Consider the following 19,030-nt stretch of genomic DNA (forward strand, 5'->3'; position numbering starts at 1 on the left):
GAAGTCGTCCTTAGGAAGCGATAGGGAATGCCTTCTAAGAAACTTTGAGCAAAAAGCAAGGTATTTGAGGGGGCTTCACAAAGTTTATGGGAAATGGGTATTATAACAAAACCATGCATGGATTTCAAAATACTTGCACCAAAATACACTTCAATTCCATTTTCTTTGAGCTTTCTTTAAACAGTTATTTATTCTATGTCAGAGAGCAAGTGCCTCCACCTGGGTCTTAGCACTGACCACATCCCCCTGGAACTTCTAGCCAGTCCATAGGCCCATGCACCTGGCGCACTTAAGGACCTCTCCAGACCTGGACCTGGAACCTTGCCATGCTGCAACCTTGTAGAACGTCTCATTTTACTGTTCTACCATTGTCATTGCCCCTGAAACGCTCCCATAGAACAATATACGTGGAATGTTACCATTTGGATAAAAGGGGGAGAGATTTTATATATTTTATTTTGGACTGTTTGCTTGCATGTATGCATACCGTAGTTCTCCGAGGTTCTGTAAGACATGATAACTTCAGGGGCGGGTGTTTGGCTGGGCAGCATCAGCTAAGGATGAGAGGCAAATGTCTCACTGTGTACCTTTTAAATTTTGAATTCTGAATTTGCACATTATTTTCCACATGAGAACATTGTTTCATGAGTTTGTTTTTTTTTGTTTTTGTTTTTGTTTTTTGAGAGAGTTTTTTTTGCTGTAGGGCACGTATGGTCACTGCACAGACAGAAAGTGAGGAATCATGCTCCAGGGGCATGGCCACCACAATCCTTTCTCCTCCATTCTCTTCTCGGGATTTCGGGGCATGTGCGTGCACGTGCCTGGCATGAGTTTCATACCACTGCATTTTGGATTAGAACTGCAGTCGGCCATGTGGGAGTCCAGCACCTTAACCACTCTGCCTCCTGCTGACCCCCATGAGGTCATTCTTATGTTATTCAAGGTCATTTTAGAAAATGAACTGTTGTGATTAAAGTCATGTCTTTCTTTTTTTGCAGGGAGGGGAGGTTTTTATTATAGGTCACATGTGCTCGCCAGAAAGAGAGAGACAGAAAATGAGAAATCATCCCCCAGGGAGGAATGGCCACACTTCAAACCCTTCTCCTCCATTCTCCTCTCGGGATCTTGGGCACGCACGCACACGCACCTGATATTGAGTTGAAGCCCCCGGGTCTAGGATTCAGACTGCGGTTGACTACATAGGACAACGACATAGCCATTATGCCAACTGTTGGTCCCAAAGTCATGTCTCTTTTTTCCTCCTCCTTTTTTTTTCTTCTTCAGATTTTTGCTATAGGGCATGTGCTCTCTCCAGTGAGAGGGAAAGTAAGAAATCACCCCCCCCTCCCCAGGGAGCATGGCCATGCCACAGTCCTTTCTCCTCCACTCTTTTCCTGGGATGTTGGACACACATGCACACATGCCCGGCATGATTATCAAGCTGCCCTGTTAGGGACTCAAATTACAGAGTCAGCCAGCCCTGTGGAATCCAGTGCCTTATCCACCCTCCCACCTGCTGGCCCAAGTCATGTCTGTTTTAAGAAGCTTCTGATTCCTTTGGAGCAAGAGGGTGCTTACAGGTTTAGGATCTGGAGGGCGTATGAGGGCAGTGGCTCTGACCTGGGCAGGTACCATGCTTGGTCCTTCCCCGGTAACAGGCCTGAGTAGACCTTCCTTCTCAGGCACTCTAGCTTCAAGACTTCTAGTGTCCAGTGCCCAGGAGCCCAGGCCAGAAAATATTTAGTTTTGTTAATTGGGCTCTATCGATTTTGCAGAGTTATTTCAAGGCACTTATGGGTGATAATTTGATAAAGCATTTGTTTAGTACCTTGAACTTTGCAAAACACTTTTACATTTATTATCTTACCATGAACAGTGAGGTTGGAAGCGCAAGTCTTATTATCATATTGTTAGAGATGAGGCATCTGGGCTTTAGAGCAAGGGTTCCCCGATTCTGGGACATGGATGAGAACTGCTCATTATTATTATTTTGTGATGTAATAATGTCATAGCGTAATAATAATAATGTAATAACATACAGCACACCTGTAATAGTGTATAGTGTAATAACAGTAAACATGAAGTGTGCAATAAACATAATGCACTTGAATCATCCCGAGACGACCCCCCCGCCCTTGTCCGTGCAGTGTCTTCCCTGAAACTGGTCCCTGGTGCTATAAAGATTGGGGTCCACTGGCCCGGAGGGTTGGAGCAACTTGTCTGACGTCTAGGTGAATTGGTGACGGTCTTCCAGCTGCAGTGTGAGCATACATAGTGTGCAGAGCAGCTGTGCTGCTGAGATTGGGGGGAACTACCGACGGCACGTCTGGCCCAGGAGCGCTTCAGGTTCGCCTGCATGGATTGGGTAGTTCGAGGTTTTTGTCCCGTTGGGGACATTGGCCATACTTGGAGATAACTTGGGTATCTGGGCTGGGCTTGTGTTACTGGCATCTAGTGAGTAGGGTCAGGGGTGCTGCCAAGCACCCCACAGTGTACAAGGCAGCCCCCACAAGCAGGAGCCCCAGAAGTGTGTGCTGAGGTCCAGGGACCCCAGTACTGCTGGGGGCACTCCTCGCCTCTCCAGTGAAAACCAGAGCCCGTCTTTCACTTCCACAAGCTTACCCATGTCCTCCTTTTGAGCGTGTAATTCGTGATGAATGGTAGTTGGGACGAGGACTTGAGGTCTTGCGTGATGGCAGACTCCAGGGCCCTCTTCTCGTGTCTGGGTGACTGGGTCCCTGCTGCCTGCAGGAGTGTGGTGTGTACCCCAGGTTGTATGTGGGCACCAGAAGATTCATCAGCTGGCCTTCATTCTGTCCCTGCTTTCCTGATGGCCACAGCCGCTCTGTCCAACCTGAATGGTGCAGTAGGTAGGGTTATTCTCAGCCTCCTCTCTCTGAGTAAGAGAGGGAGACCACAGCTGGGGCTGTGGTTGGGATTCTGGTCTGGGAGAGGAAGGGCAAAGCAGAACCTCTGCCTTTAGGGCTCCTGGGAGCCTTGGAAATGGACCGGAGGGGGCTATGCAGAGAAGGAGCTTTGAGGGCAGACACTGGTCAGTAGTGGACTCCCGGGCAGGAGGTGGCAGAGAGCCCAAGGCACCAGGGTCCTCTGCAGGGCCGGGGTGCCCTGCCTTGAGGATGGGAAAGTGAGGCTGGGCTGTCTATTGTTCTCTGACCTCTCCACGACTTCTCATCACCTTGGAGGGAAACCTGGGCCACAAGACCAACCTTCCTCTTTCCCCTCCTCTGGTTGCTGTCCGTCCAGGCCCTTTTCATGCTCTGCCCTCAGTGTCCCTGTGAGGGGTGAGGTGGGGGAGTGTGGGAAAAAGGCGTCTGTCCCACGGTTGGTCTGTGTCGAGTTCTTGTTAGCTCTTGGTACCTGCAGAGCCTGGACTGTGTGGCTGGGCAGGGCTGGGGCTCCAGATGCTGCCCTGCCTGTAGGGGGCGCCATCCAGTTTCCCCACAGCTGACTTACTGAGTGCAGTAAGTGCACACGCAGGGAGGCTGGGAAGCAAGGTGAGTCAGAGCAGAACTTCTCATGCCGTTCCGCAGCTGCGGGGACACACCCCTCCCCACATGCACTGGTCGTGGGAACTAGCCAAATGACCGAATGGGACTGAGGGCATCTTCCTAAGAACCCTGGAGGACCTCATTTTGGGGAAGTTGGGTGGAAGCAGGCAGGGCCAGCCTTTGCACACCATCCTCCTCTCTGGAAGGAGGGGCCTTTGTCATGGAGGGTGTGGGTTGGTTGGCCTCTGAGCCTGCCTGAGAGCTGTGGGTGGCCCTGTGGCTTACATGCCCAGAGGCCTCAAGGCACACAGAAAGGTGGGTCAGTGTGTCCTGTGAGGGCCCGTACAGGGTAGCAGGTTGAAGGGTTACTTCATTTCCTTGGTTAGGTGGTGGCCACCTGGGTGGGGGGATTTGGGAGAAAACAGCAGTGCATCCCTCTGCAGAGGGTGGTGTTTGGGACAGCCATGGTGGAGGCCCCCAGGCCCCCAGGGAGGCAGAAGATGCTTTCCCAGGGTGTCATATTGCACAGCTGGGGTGGGGGGCTCAGGGGAGATTGGCTCCAGAGGGAGCAAATGGAGGCAGCACAAGTGTGGAAAGCAGGATGGGAGGGGCCTAGTCAACCAGCAGCCAGAAAAAGGGGGAGAGGGGTGGAAATGTGAACGTCCAAAGCCCCCTTACATAAAAAAGTGTGCTTTTCTGTCTCATGCCATCCAGAAAGCTGCTGGTCTCACTGAAACCGTTCATTTCTAACCATCAGGCAAGGTGCGTTCAGAGCGCTCAGGAGAGCACATGCGTTCCCTGGTGAGCAAGCTTTAGGGAGACCCGTCGAGCGTGTCTGTGAACTGGAAGGAATGTTGAAGAATACTCTTTGTGACAGGGCTTTCTTGAAGTCAGAGCCAGGGGATCAGCAAGACTTTTCAGGGCGAGTGCCCATGATGAGGTGGTTATTGAATGAGTGAGGTGTTTGCGTCTCTGAGGTGGACTCCCAAACACAGCATTCCAGGCTCCCATGCCTTTAGCAACCTAGATGGAAATTGCCTTTAATAATTAATAATCAAGGGCATTTGAAGCTCGAGGAAATATTCTACATACATGAAACGTGGACTGTTTATTTGGACTTAGAATATACTCCAGATGGCAGAATTGCATTTTAACAGTTCATTTTCTGGATGTAGTGCGTGCATCAGTTCCTTCACAAAGCGAAGACCCAGTTGACCCAGGCTCCCCTCCCTCTTCTGAGGACCTCCGTTAGCGTGCTCTGAGCTGGCGTGTGCTGGCACTGTGGCTTGCCGTTCAGTGGAAAGTACAGAGAAGTGACAGAACGGGAAGAATAAATGCTCAAGTAAAGCTTGTCCAGGGCCTAGGGAGGGAGGCAGGTGAAGAATTTCCCTGACTTGGACCCAGCAGATGGCATAATGGTTACGTCACTGGACTCCCAGGTAGTCGACTGTGGTTCAAGTCTGGACCTGGTGACTTAAAACTCACACCTGGTGCATGTGCATGTGTGCCCAAAATCCCAAGAGGAGAACAGAGGAGAAGGGATTGCGGCATGGCCGTACCCCTGGGGAGTGATTTTTCGCTTTCTGTCTCTCCAGCAAGTGCACACACCCTATAGCAAAAATCTTTCTCTTTCAAAATCAGAACAAAGCTCTCTCTCAAAAAAGAAAAAGAAAAAATGTTTCCCTGACTTGAGGCAATGGCAGAAAGACAGAACTATCAGGGTAGTAAAGACCCCCCCAGGGCTTGGGAGAGGAGCTGTGCCAGTGTGTCTAGGAGCTAGGGTTCTGTTCCAGCCTGTGGGGCCTCATAGAGTATCAAGAGGGCACGGAGCAGGCTGACCAGGTGCCACCGCCGTGAGGGTCACATATGTCACTAGCCCTGTTTCTTGGTGGCTTGCTGTGGGTCAGGCCTTTTGCAGAGCACCCAGGCAGGAGCTTAGCTAGAGGAAGTCCCTGCCTAAGTCCCTTAGGTCTTAGGGGAGAGTCAGGACTTGCAGGTTGGCCAGGCTCATCCCCAAGCCCACGTGTCCCTGACCACACATGGACTGCCTCCCTCTAGGATGGTGGCGAGAGGCTAGTCACTTTCAAGATATTGAGCTTTGGGATTTGTGTTTTGTAAAGAGGACTCTGGAAGGCTCCAGGCCTGAGACCCTTCAGGGGAGACAGAGGAAGACAGAGGTGGGCACCGTGGCGCGTCAGGCTGACAGGGCACACAGAGACAGAGGAAGACAGAGGTGGGCACCATGGCGCGTCAGGCTGACAGGGCACACACAAGTGTTTGGCCCGGCCTGCCTTTCTGGTAAACTCTCACAGGAGGGAGTTTAAGAGCTTTTGGGGCTGTTGGTGATGTCTGCTTCTACAGAAAGTGAGGACCCAGAAACCACCAGGTGTCACACTCCCAGAACCAAAGCCTTCCCTTTGTTCTCAGGGATGTGGACACGTGGAGCTCAGAGGTCCAGGAGGACAGAGGGAGGGAGGTATCTTGCTCCCTGTCACTCTGTACCCCGACATGTGTGCCCACTGCTGTCCTGCCTCATTTCAGCTCTCAACCCCGCTGTGCCCCTGGTGTACCTGGTGAGTTAGTGTAGAAGTGGCAGCGCCCGTGGGCCACCTTCTGAGAACCCGGCTAGTGAGTCTGGAAGAGTCGAGCAGGCCTAGCCGGACTCACAGGTTCCCTCCAAGGTCATCGTGCATGCCAGGGTGGCTCAGGCCTCTCGGCTCATAGGCATTTACAGAACCTGCTAGTCCAAAATAAGAATGAAAGATCCCTTTGATTCTTTAAAATGTTTTTTCCTGATTTTGTTTGTAAAATAATTCCCTTCGTTTTTGTTTTTGTAGGACACCAAATTGTGGATAATAATGGAGTATCTCGGGGGAGGCTCTGCACTAGATCTGGTAAGTACCATGTTGGTGCGTGATCCACACTGAAGCTTTCTTCCGTGAATCTTGTTTTTTTTTTTAAGGTAATTCTGTATTCACTTCTGTTTCCCACTTACAAGTTGTGTGTGAAAGGAACCATATACAATTGTTCCTTTTTTTTTTTTTCCTGCTTATGTATTACTGAAAATTACTGGCCTACTTTTGAAACCAGTTTTTTTGCTTTATGGGAAACAAATGTATTCTTTCATAGAAGCAATGAAGACATTTGCTTTCTTACCCAAGACTAGTCAGCTTATTTTCCAGAACTGGTTTTACTGACTTTTGAAGATACCCCCTCATTATCTTGTATTTCAGATGGGGGCTTAGCTTCTCAAATACACATGCAGTACGTCCAACTCAGAAACGTGAGACTGGGCGTGACCGTGTATTCCTGGTGTCAGGCGTTGGGGCCCACCTAGGCCACAGAGGAACACGCTTCTCCCACTTCCACCGTGTGCTGACGCCTGTGGGGCATTTGTGGTGGAGCTGGCCCAGCTCCGCTGTTCGTTTCTCCTCCTCTGGGCTCCCCCTGACTGCTGTGAACGAGGCTGGTCCTTCACCAGGTCCTACGGTGGAGGTTGGCTCAGACACAGTCTGCTGTCCGTGTGTGAGACACACGGTTTCATGTTGGGCTCACATGGCAGGCTCCTAAGTGACCAGAGTGTGGTGAGAGTGGCTTAAGTCCTCTTTGAAGCACAGTACAATATGCAGGGGGAGAAATTTTAAAAAAAGAAAAATTTCTAGAGAACTCACACAGTTACTTAGCGCTTGACTCTTGTCCGTACTGTGGTAAAATCAGTGTAATCAGCACTGTTTTCCTGTCCTTTCTGTAAAAGCTGGACATTTGGGTGAGTGGTGATTACAAGACAGGCTGACTCTCATTTTAGCATTAGCGATGGGTCTTGCCCGATAGCGTGTTGTCAGGGTGATGGGCCTGCAATGATTACTGCTGTCAAGGAAGCTGTGCTATCTAGTGGTTATAATCGACACGTTGTTTTCACTATGGAAAAAAATCCCTTTTAAGAAATTTCTTTCTCATAGTGATAGTAGAACTGGTAGTTTTATTGGAAGGCAAACTTTTTTTTTAAAGAATTATTTTATTTTACTTTATTTAATTTGACCAGAGAGGGATAGAGCAAGTGAACAAGAGAAAATAAGAAAGCAAGCCGCTAGGTCCAGGACTTGAACCACAGTCAGCCATGTAGGAATCTAGCACCCTTAGCCACTGTGCCACCTGCCCAGCCCTGGAAGGTAAACTTTTAAAACCATTATGTATCTCTAAGAGGTTAATGTATCCAGTTTACAGAATAAATGATATATGGTTATAGATCATAAAAGGCAATGGAAGAAAATGGTGTTAAAGAATATTCCAAGAAAAAGATTGAATACAGCATAAATAACTATATTAAAACAGAAAAAAAAAACAGCAAGAAAACAGCTGGATACATTCTATGACTTGCCTAGGTTCCTTCCCATAAATACATGTATTATGCAGAAATCTTTTCATTTTCCCCCTCTTTTAGGAAGTAAGACAGGACTGTAGAAGATGGCCTCACTTGGTGTAATTAGATTTGCTGTTATTTTAAATGAACCTGTGGCATACACAGAGTTGTAGCAGGGATCTTTTTTCAGACACTGACGCCTTCACAGTACTTCTAATGTCTAAGTACTCAAGAAGCTCAGTGAGTACAGGACAGCCACCCCTCACTTTACCACCGGTTGCTTAGTGACCACCTGGACTTTATGGCATCCGCTCGGTCTGTGTGAGTCTTGGGAACCCCCTCTGCCTCGGTCTCGCTTCTATAGTCTAGCGTGCACTAGAGGAAGTGTTCAGAGTCATGCAAGACTGCATTGTTGGTTTATACATTTGTCCTTTATTGTGCACCAAAATGTTGCAGCATTTAGAATGAGTAACAGCGATTACACTGGGTTTACATTATTGTTGTAGGGTTTCTCATCACTTCCTGGTGCTTATCTAACGTATGCTTTTTGTATGGACAGAATTACATTATTCTAGTGTGGGGTCCTTGATAGCTTTGAAAAATACATACACTATGGCGCCGGGACACACAGTAAGACATGTGCCTGTAAGCTCCTCTCTTACTGACCAGTTCACTTGATGATGCAGTTGTAGGAACGCAACACGGGAGTTAAGTGAGGCATGCCGTCATTGAATTTATTGGTGGTAACTGTCTTTGGAGCTTTGAGCAGAAGCCTGTGGAATTTTAGACACCACAGTGGAAAAGAACATAAAATGAAATGAGAATCCCAGCAAATGGCCATCCATTATTTGGATGGCCACTCTGCAATCCCTTCTCCATTCTTCTCTTGAGATTTTGGGCATGCATGCACATGTGCTCATTATGAGTTTTAAGTGCCAGGTCCAGGAGTCAAACCACAGTCAACTACATGGGAGTCCGGCAACATAACCATTATACCATCTGCAGGTCCCTGTGTTCCCCTTTCTTTAGTCTATATTGAGGTCACCCTACCGTATTACTTAGGCCATGGTACGGACATTCCTTTTATTCCTCTCATTCCGTGACACCATAGCTGGGACAGGAAGACTGCCTCTCCTTTTCACCCTAAGGTTGCCATTTGAGCATGTTTGATAGTGAATTTGAGGGTCTGTCTTTTAATTCCGGAATTGGGGTTCCCTGAGGAAGCAGACTGCAGGTTAGGGTGTGGGACAGAGATGGAGTTGCCAGGATGCTCACTCATGGGGAATGGCAGGTATTGTGAGGCAGGCAGGGGTCACAGTCTGTCTTCCTTCACATCCACACCACCGAGCAGAAGTAAGATGTGATCCTCCCTCCCTTCTCACAGGTTCACAGGTGGCACCTGCAGGTGAAGTGACTGTGCCCCAGATCAGAAATTGTTTGGCTTCCAAACTGGGATGCACATCCTGATCTTTCTACTGTGACGTGGTATATAAATAAACCTTGGGCCTTTATCAGGAAAAACGAAGGATGTAGCTCAGAACTCTGTTACTTCAAGGTTAGGGTGAACCTGGAGTTCCCTGGTTGGGGTGTGGGCCTCTGAGCTGGCAGAAGATAAGCCAACATGAGTAGAGGGTGTTTTCCTTAGTAACCCTCTCCTTTCCTGATGCTTTTTGACTTTTAAGAAAATGCAAACTTGTGATCCATTGTGAAAGAGAGACAGCAGAGCTCAGTTATGAAGAGCCATGAATATAAAGTATAAAATAGACATCTTTTATTTTGGATGCACATATTTGAGTGTGTTTAGTCTCTTGATTTTTTTTTTAAAGAGAAAATTAAATTGAAATGAAGCATTTGCAGGATCCCCAGGGCCACTCCGAAGAGATGCTGGGATCTTGGGAATATAGTTAAACTACTTATGTCAGAAATCTCACGGTCCAGCTGCCTCTAGGTCACCATGACTTAGGAAGCGTATGCCAAGTGGGACTCAGGCATGACAGCTCACCGGGGATTTTCCTCCAGAAGGTCTTGGTCACATGCCTGCCTTGTGCGGGCGCGGCTGTAGTGTGGAATTACTGCCGCGAGCCTCCTGCTCCACTGGCGCCATGTCCTGTTGGGGGGCACTCGGGGGCGTCACATGAGGGCAGTGACATCATCGCTGTAAGGAACGTGAGCAGCTCAGGTGGACTGGGGGTTGAGTGAGCCTGAGCCCCAGAGGGCCCGAGATGGAGCGGTATTAGCTGATTAAAAGATCAGCCCGTGCTGCCAGAGAGACTGAGGGACAACCCTGGAATCTAATTAAGAAGGAACTTGTGCCACAGAAATTGGTCACTTACCCAGGCAGCAATACTTGACAAGCTGAAAAATGAACGCTCGACATGTGGTTTACAGAACGAGATGGCGTGTTCATGGTCTAGGCAGGCCGTTGTCCACGTGGCTCCCGGCAGTGTCTCCCGCAGGTAGAGGTGGGGTGACTGTCATGTGCGGTCAGCGACTCTGGTCTGCACAGTCCCTGGGGCCCTGCCCTGCTGGGTGGCTTCCCATAGTCTGCAGTCATCGTCCCTTCAGCTGCTAGCGTGCAAGACTGGACCAGGAAGGGGCATGTGCGGGGCTTTGGAAGAGCGCACAGTCCTCTTACAGATGAGACAAAGGCCACCATGTTGATGCTGCCCAGGAGTGGTCACGATGGAGGATACTACTGTGTGACCTGGAAATGCAGCCTGGTCTGACCTGCTAAATGAGGGGCTCGGCGGGGAGGTGCTCTGGGATGCTAAGGACCCCCAGGAGAGCAGAGTGCCCCGCCACTTCCCGCATGGAGCAGGAGGAGAGCAGCATGCTGGGTGCTGTGGGGCCGGACGAGCACATCTGCGCACGTGCTGACCGCAGAGCCAGCGCCTTGTCCCCCCGAAGAGCTCCGGGTGGTTTTCCTCGTCTCGTCTCGCCTCGGAAGGGATGTGCAGGCGCTCTGCGGTTTCTCTCCAGAGACTTGACCGTGGAAAGGAGGGAGTCGAGCCCGTCTGGCCACACACTGCGGGTGGTCTGCATAGGTATGGACTTTCTGGAGGAGAGGAGGCGGACTGGACTCTGAGGCCCAAGTTTGAACAGCCGGACCCCGGACCCCCTTGCTGTGCTCTGGTGTGAACGAGGACATACTCCCGTGTCTCTGTCCTCCTCCCTTTGTTCCACCCATGGATGAGGAAAGTGTGCTTTCTTCATTTTAAACATTCAAATTTTTAAACCAGCCCTGTAGCACAGTGGTTAAGCTCTATGCCTGGGGAGCTGGTTCACACATGGCCACCCATAGTTCAAATCCTGGCCCTGCTCCTTGGAAAACACAGCAGGTACATATGCATGCCAGGGTCCTGATGGGACGGAGAAACAGAGGGAAAAGGATTGTGGTGCGTGCACGCCCCCTTGGAGGGAGGGGTTCTTTCTAATTCTCTCTCTGGTGAGCACACATATGTCCTCTAGCAGTTAAAAAAAATTAAAATTTCTGCCTTCTATGAACACTGAAAAATAGATGTGGAGAAAGCAGACTTACACGGCAGGGGTCTCCAGATTGTGCTCTTTGGACAGTAGTTTCAGTGTGTATTTCTTGAAAATAAGACTCTTGGTCAGATATCTTTGGGTCAAATTAGGTTCTGGGGAACAAGGTGTGTCCCGTGCTGTCTTAGCGGAGGTGATTTTTAGCAGTAACATTTGGGGTGTTTCCTCGCAGGCCAGCTGGATGTGGTGAGGGCTGTAGCTCTTCAGAACTAAGCCTTGTGTCTCTTTAGTCTTCCCACTAGACCCCAAATTGGCATTTTTTAGAGTAAAAAAGGATGCAGCACCAGGAAGAGGAGAAGGGGCTCCGAAGGGACATGAACCCTCCAAAGTCAGACTTCCCAGCATAATTAGGGTCACAGAAAAGCAGCCAGCACCTTCTCTGGTGCCTTGTTCTGTAAACAGGAGAGCCACACACTGGGTCCCAGCCAGGCCAGAGTATTAGTAGAGGTGGCCCTGTGAACGGCCTGATTTGAGGACTGTCAGGTAGCCGAGGGCGGCGGCCCTCGCGCTCTGCGGTTTCTCTCCAGAGACTTGACCGTGGAAAGGAGGGAGTCGAGCCCGTCTGGCCACACACTGCGGGTGGTCTGCATAGGTATGGACTTTCTGGAGGAGAGGAGGCGGACTGGACTCTGAGGCCCAAGTTTGAACAGCCGGACCCCGGACCCCCTTGCTGTGCTCTGGTGTGAACGAGGACATACTCCCGTGTCTCTGTCCTCCTCCCTTTGTTCCACCCATGGATGAGGAAAGTGTGCTTTCTTCATTTTAAACATTCAAATTTTTAAACCAGCCCTGTAGCACAGTGGTTAAGCTCTATGCCTGGGGAGCTGGTTCACACATGGCCACCCATAGTTCAAATCCTGGCCCTGCTCCTTGGAAAACACAGCAGGTACATATGCATGCCAGGGTCCTGATGGGACGGAGAAACAGAGGGAAAAGGATTGTGGTGCGTGCACGCCCCCTTGGAGGGAGGGGTTCTTTCTAATTCTCTCTCTGGTGAGCACACATATGTCCTCTAGCAGTTAAAAAAAATTAAAATTTCTGCCTTCTATGAACACTGAAAAATAGATGTGGAGAAAGCAGACTTACACGGCAGGGGTCTCCAGATTGTGCTCTTTGGACAGTAGTTTCAGTGTGTATTTCTTGAAAATAAGACTCTTGGTCAGATATCTTTGGGTCAAATTAGGTTCTGGGGAACAAGGTGTGTCCCGTGCTGTCTTAGCGGAGGTGATTTTTAGCAGTAACATTTGGGGTGTTTCCTCGCAGGCCAGCTGGATGTGGTGAGGGCTGTAGCTCTTCAGAACTAAGCCTTGTGTCTCTTTAGTCTTCCCACTAGACCCCAAATTGGCATTTTTTAGAGTAAAAAAGGATGCAGCACCAGGAAGAGGAGAAGGGGCTCCGAAGGGACATGAACCCTCCAAAGTCAGACTTCCCAGCATAATTAGGGTCACAGAAAAGCAGCCAGCACCTTCTCTGGTGCCTTGTTCTGTAAACAGGAGAGCCACACACTGGGTCCCAGCCAGGCCAGAGTATTAGTAGAGGTGGCCCTGTGAACGGCCTGATTTGAGGACTGTCAGGTAGCCGAGGGCGGCGGCCCTGTGGGTGGAGGCTGCACAGCTGGCGGAGAAGGCCCAGGGGGCGGTGCCAGGTGTGAGTTCAGCTGCGACTCACCCAGGTGTGGGTGACAAAGGAGGGGCCTCGTCTGCCTCCATAGTGGGTCCCACCAGCCCTTTGAGTTGGTGACATCCTGTGGAAGGGGCCAGGACGTACAGGGAGAACTGTCAAGGTCTGTCCAAGAAACATGCATGCTACCCTGCCTGAGAAGGAGGGCCTTAGTGTTCATTCACTGTGGTTTGAAAAAGTTATCTTTTTGAAACTTCATGAACCTCACAGGTCTGTCTTCCTGTTGGTGGAAGTATATGAATTTGGGTTATGATGTATTCCCTGTTGGTCTGATATGTTATATGGAAAATCATCATTAGGAGGAAAAAGTAAATTATTAGACTTCTGGGCCTTCTTTCCAGTAGTTTCATTGTTAGTCCTGTATGGGAGTAGGTCTTAGTCCATTTTCTGCTGCTGTAACAGAATGCCCGAGTCTGGGTGATTTGTGGAGAGTAGAGGCTTATCTGCTGTTTGTTCTGGAGGCTGGAAAGTCCAGGGTTGATGGCCAGCATCTGCTGAGGGCCTTTCCGCTGCATCCCACCGTGGTGGGGAGGTATCACATGGTGAGGTATCACATGGTGAGGTGTACGTGAAAGCAGCTGCAGAAGTGAGCCAAACTCACTTTCACGCCAACCTGTTCTGAAGAGAACTCAATCCCGAGGTCACCCAGTAACCCAGCGATGCATTCAGGAGGGCACAGAGCCTTCATGACCCAGTCATCTCTTAAAGGCCCAGCCCCTTCATGCTGTCATGTAAGTTCCCACATGGGAACTTTGGGGGGCGCATTCAGATCACAGCAGTGTTAGGTGGTTTCTGTGACACTGTATGCAGTTACCAGCTGCGGTAGCCCTTCCGGCCCTGCAGGAGATGCTGGACTTACTGTCTGATTTGAACCGAACTCTTCAGCCTGTCTTGTTCTTGCCTTTCCTTTTAAATGGAGGAATGCTTATGAGACATTTCTTTCCCACCTCATTATATAGTTTTGGATATTGAAGAGTCAGTAGTAACAGTTCCTTTGAGTATCTGAGAATAAAAGTTTTCAGAGGCAATTACTACTACCTTAGGGATAATATACCAAATAATCTTATCATAGAATATACGCAATATATAACAAATCCCAAATTATTGAATTATCAGTGCAGCTACATTCCCACAAGTTGGAGAGCTTTAAAATGAAGATTCGAGGGCCAGCTGGTGGCATGGTAGTTAAGGCATTGGATCCCCACATGGCCAACTGTGGTTGGGTCCTGGACCTGGTGGCTTAAAAATCACACTAGGCGTTGTTATTGCATGCATGCTCAGAATCCCCAAAGGAGAATAGCAGAGAAGGGATTGCATTATGGCCATCTTCTCTGGAGGGGCGATTTCTCCCTTTCCCTCTCAGTCGCTGTCCCTCTCCAGTGAGTATACACGCCCTATGGCAAAAACCTAAAAAAAAAGAAAAGAAAAGAAAAGAAAATGTATATATTTGAGAAAATCTGGTGCAGAGGTGGCCTTGGAGAGGCGCCAGAGCCTTGTCTTGATCACTTGTGTGTTCTGTCACCAGGGGTGAACCTTCTGTTAAGATACCCATGTATGTTAGGGATCTCAGGCTACTCCAGGGACCAGCGTGCCCTGCGAGTTTCTGGGCCTTTTGTTTCCTGGACTCACATTCCCCACAGGGCCCTCGCCCATCTGTGCCCGCCCTGCTGAGGTCGGCAGGGGACAGCGTGGCTGGACCTGGATTTTTCCAGTGGCCCGACTTCGATTCCTAGCTATTTGCTTCATCAGCAAAGCCATTTTCTTTGGTTCTTTGAGTTTATTTTTTAAGGGTCCTTGAATAGAATTTAACTGTTTTAGCAAAATTCCTGTTATAAAAGTGAAGAAGTTTTTAAATTTTTTACTATGCTCTCCACTTAACACAGATATCGTCTCTGTCTTACTATCGCAATCCGCGTGTACAATAATCAGCGTAAGTAACTTTGATCCTTTCTTTTCTTGGCAGTTAGAACCTGGCCCTTTAGATGAAACTCAGATCGCTACTATATTAAGAGAAATTCTGAAAGGACTTGATTATCTACATTCAGAGAAGAAAATCCACAGAGATATTAAAGGTAAGAAAACCTCTTCTTTTCATCTTTCAAACATACCTGAAGGGATAGAATTCCACCTTATTGTTTTGCTCAAGTGTCCTGCAACTTCAGTTTTCCTGGGGCGGGTGGGCTTCGAGGGTTGTCAACAGCAAGCATAGCTCGGTTCCGGTGCTTATTGGGCATGTGATATAGCCAGGGCGAGAACCTTCTGTGCTTGGTCCCAAAATGTCGGTGACAGTGGGCAATGTCTGGATGCATTCTTGGTTCTCTTGCAGCTGCCAACGTCCTGCTTTCTGAACACGGAGAGGTCAAGTTGGCCGACTTTGGCGTGGCAGGCCAGCTGACAGACACCCAGATCAAGAGGAACACCTTCGTGGGCACCCCTTTCTGGATGGCGCCTGAGGTCATTAAGCAGTCAGCCTATGACTCCAAGGTAAGGGCCGGCGCCTGCCATTTACTGGGAAGAGCTGGCACTCCCCCTTTGGACTTTGACCTCACTCCCCCTTTGGTCTTTGACCTTAAGCTTTTGTGGTTGGAAGGAAACCGGTGCCTTGAACTAGGTCATAAAGATGCCAGCTTTGATTAAAAGGAGTATCCTTGTCTATCTCCTGCTCTGTCACTGGATGCCCTTTTATTCAGCTCATCGCTGTGGAGATTTTAGCTTTGACAGTGTGTGTTTGCTGCTGGTGGGACACCAATAGGCGCATGTTGGAGGGTATGTGTGCAGAGGTGGAGGGTGGCCGTGCGGGGACAGAGGGACCATGGTGGCCAGCGTGGGCCTGGGAGGTGAGCAGTCGAAGCAGGTAGAGACATGGGTAGCAGAGAGGGTGGGAAGTGCCTGTGCAGGAGGAGGCTGAAGCCCACCTGCAGTGGATGGGTGGGTGGGGCTTGAACAGAACTGTTGTTGTTATCATCGTCATCATCATCGTTATTTTAAGTTTTTGCTATAGGGCGTGTGTGTTGACCAGAGAGAGAGAGGGGGGGGAGGGAGGGAGAGGGTAAATGAGAAATCACCTCCCAGAGGGGATGGCCATGCTGCAATTCCTTCTCCATTCTCCTTTTGGGATCTTGGGCACATATGCGCACATGCCTGGTGTGATTTTTAAGCCTCCGGGTCAGGAGCGTGAACAGCAGAGTCTGCCCTGTAGGATCAGTGCTTAACCATCACACCACCTGCTGGCCCTGGACAGGGCTTTCTCCAGAGTCTCAGGGGCAAGTCAAGAAAGAGGATGCCACAGGGGAAACAGCAAGCCCATCGGCATGCACGAGCAGGAGCGGGAGGAACGTGGCTCCGACGATTCTTGCTATCATATTATTTCTAGTTCTCAATTAGGGTCCTTTTCACAGAGGCTCCTTGCCAACATGAGACAAACTAGTGAGCCTTTCTTCCAGCTGCTTCCACTTGTCCTGTGTTATATTCCCTTCTTTTCCCTTGTGTTATTGTTTTTCCCTGTTGGCCTCCAGCTTTGGTAAGACTTTTCCTGTAGACTGAAATTCCTCGGGCCTCTGCCTCTAGTACCTCTGACTCGCCTTCCATTTCCTGCACTCTCTGTTTCTTAGTAGCTGTGCTCAGGGAAAACTCCACACAGACCACACAGAATTGACTTCCGGAGCCTTCCTTCCTTCCTTCCTTTCTTTCTTTTTTAAGAGTTTTTTGATATAGGGCACATGTACTCACCAGAGAGACAGAGTGAGACAGAGACAGAAAGTGAGCGGGGGGGGCACATGTGCTCACCAGAAAGGCAGAGAGAGACAGAGAGATAGAAAATGAGAAATCACCCCGCAAATCCCTTCTCCTCCATTCGCCTCTCGGGATCTTGGTCATCCTGGGGGTTGGCCACATTACAGTCCCTTCTCCTCCATTTGCCTCTCAGGAGTTTGGGTGTGCATGCACACACATGCAGTGTGAGTTTCAGGCCACTGGGTCTGGGACTTGAACTGCAGTCAACCACGTGGGAGTCTAGCAATGTAATTATCACGCCGTCTGCTGGGCCCAGGAGCCCACAATATCTAGGAAAGTAATCTTTAACTTGGATATGTTTATAGGTCAAACGTAACCCCCCCCCCCCCCCCCATGGGAATCTTCTCAGTTTCTTGTAACTTTTCCTCTTATTAAACACAGTCTGTGAAACATAGGGTCATTTTCTCTTGGGACCAAAGGTCACTGTCAGAATCCATTGGCTATTACCAAGTGTTGACACCATGGCTGTACTTGCAGGTGTGCCTGATTTTGGTGTAACGGGGGACATGGCTGTCCAATTGTTACATTGTAGCAGTGGCCATGACTTCCACGGACACCCTGATGGCCTTGCAGCTACTGGCTGGTTAGTGCCGGGTAGGTTTTCACCCCCATCTCCAAGGTGGCAGAGCTAGCTAGTCTGGGACATGTCAGTGTTTGTGTCTGTGAGTGATGGGTTCCCTCTGTGGCCACTTCTGGTTTCTGCAGCCACATTTGCTCTTGGCCCTTGTCATGGGGGCATATACTGGGTCATCAGAAAAGTCATCCCCCTTCCCTCACCCTCCCGGGAGATTTTTGCTATAGGGTGTGTATGCTCACCGGAGAGACAGTGAGAAATCACCCCCTAGGGGACGTTGGACATACCACAGTTCCTTCTCCTCTTGGGACTTTGGGCCTGCACACACACACACCTGGCAAGAGTTTTAGGCTGCTGAGTCTAGGACTTGAACTGCGGTTGACTATGTGGGAGTCCAGTGACCTACCATTACACCATCTGCTGGCCCCATCATGTTACATATGTGCATAGAAAAATATGTCATGACTTTTCCGACGACCCAGTAATTTTAGGAGTGGACAGAAACTTAGGTGTTAGTTCATATTCGTTATCTTGAACTGAGGCCCACTTGCCAAAGTTTTGGTAGGGCTGGGACAAGAATCCAAGTTTCCTTTCTCATCTGGTAACACCCCCCCCCATCATTCTCTTGTTCTTCATGGTAACTTTGATTGTCCATGAAGTGGGACTTGGAACTCGGATCTCGTATTTTTAGTTCTGCCATCCCTCACTTCAGAGTTCTTTTTTTGAGAGGTTTTTGTTACAGGGCCTGTGCGCTCACCAGAAAGACAGAGACAGAGCGATAGAAAGCAAGAAATCATCGGGGGCGGGGGTTGGCTACACCACAATCCCTTCTCCTCCATTCTCCTCTTGGGATCTTGGGCACGCACGCACATGTGCCCAGCGTGAGTTTAAGCCACTGGGTCTGGGACTTGAACCGTGGTCGGCTACATGGGAGTTCAGCGACATAGCCATCATGCTAATTGCTGATCACTCTTTTTCTTTTTTTTTTTCTTAAGAATTATTTTATTTAACTTTATTTATTTTAATTTGACCAGACAGGTCCAGACTAAGAGTGAGTGAGAGAAAGGTGGGGGAGAAGAGAGAGGGAAAGTGAGAAAATAAGCCACTAGGTCTGGGGCTCGAACCACAGTTGGCCATGTGGGAGTCTAGCGGCCTTAATCACCATGCCACCTGCTAGTCCCTACTTCAGAGTTGTTTTAGAGAGTTTTTCACCTGCCTGGGCTGTGCCCTCCACCTTTCTTCTAGTTGAGAGCCTCTCGCTGTCTGCTGGAATGGCTCCCAGCGGTGTTAGCTTGGCCAGCCTCCTCCCTGGAGCGCCTGTGAAGACCTGAGAGCGCCTGTCGGTGGATGTGTGGTCTTCCCGTCAGGTGGATGGAAGGTGCTGTTGTTTGTGCACAGGGTTGCTCGCGTGGGGAGGAGCTGGAGGGAAAGTGTGTCATGTTTTCTGTCAGCCTTTCGCCACTTCCCGTTGTTTGCTGGGATCACACCCAGCAGCTCTAGCTGGGATCCGAGTGCACAGAGCTTATGTGAATTGGCTATTCTGTTCCCTGACTCAGAAGGTGCGGTGGGTGC

At 49.6% G+C, this 19,030-nt stretch overlaps 1 protein-coding gene across 1 annotated transcript in view; it reads left to right on the top strand.

The window, feature by feature from the left end:
• STK24 (serine/threonine kinase 24) overlaps positions 1-19,030 on the top strand; it is a 74,250-nt gene that overhangs the window by 35,684 nt on the left and 19,536 nt on the right. Inside the window, exons 3-5 of the mRNA XM_006141535.3 lie at positions 6,347-6,403; positions 15,056-15,164; positions 15,419-15,576. Coding sequence (XP_006141597.1) covers positions 6,347-6,403; positions 15,056-15,164; positions 15,419-15,576 — 324 coding nt within the window. The remainder of the gene's footprint in view (positions 1-6,346; positions 6,404-15,055; positions 15,165-15,418; positions 15,577-19,030) is intronic.

The sequence above is a fragment of the Tupaia chinensis genome, unplaced genomic scaffold (assembly GCF_000334495.1).
Source record: "Tupaia chinensis unplaced genomic scaffold, TupChi_1.0 Scaffold000057_1, whole genome shotgun sequence".
NCBI lineage: Eukaryota > Metazoa > Chordata > Mammalia > Scandentia > Tupaiidae > Tupaia > Tupaia belangeri.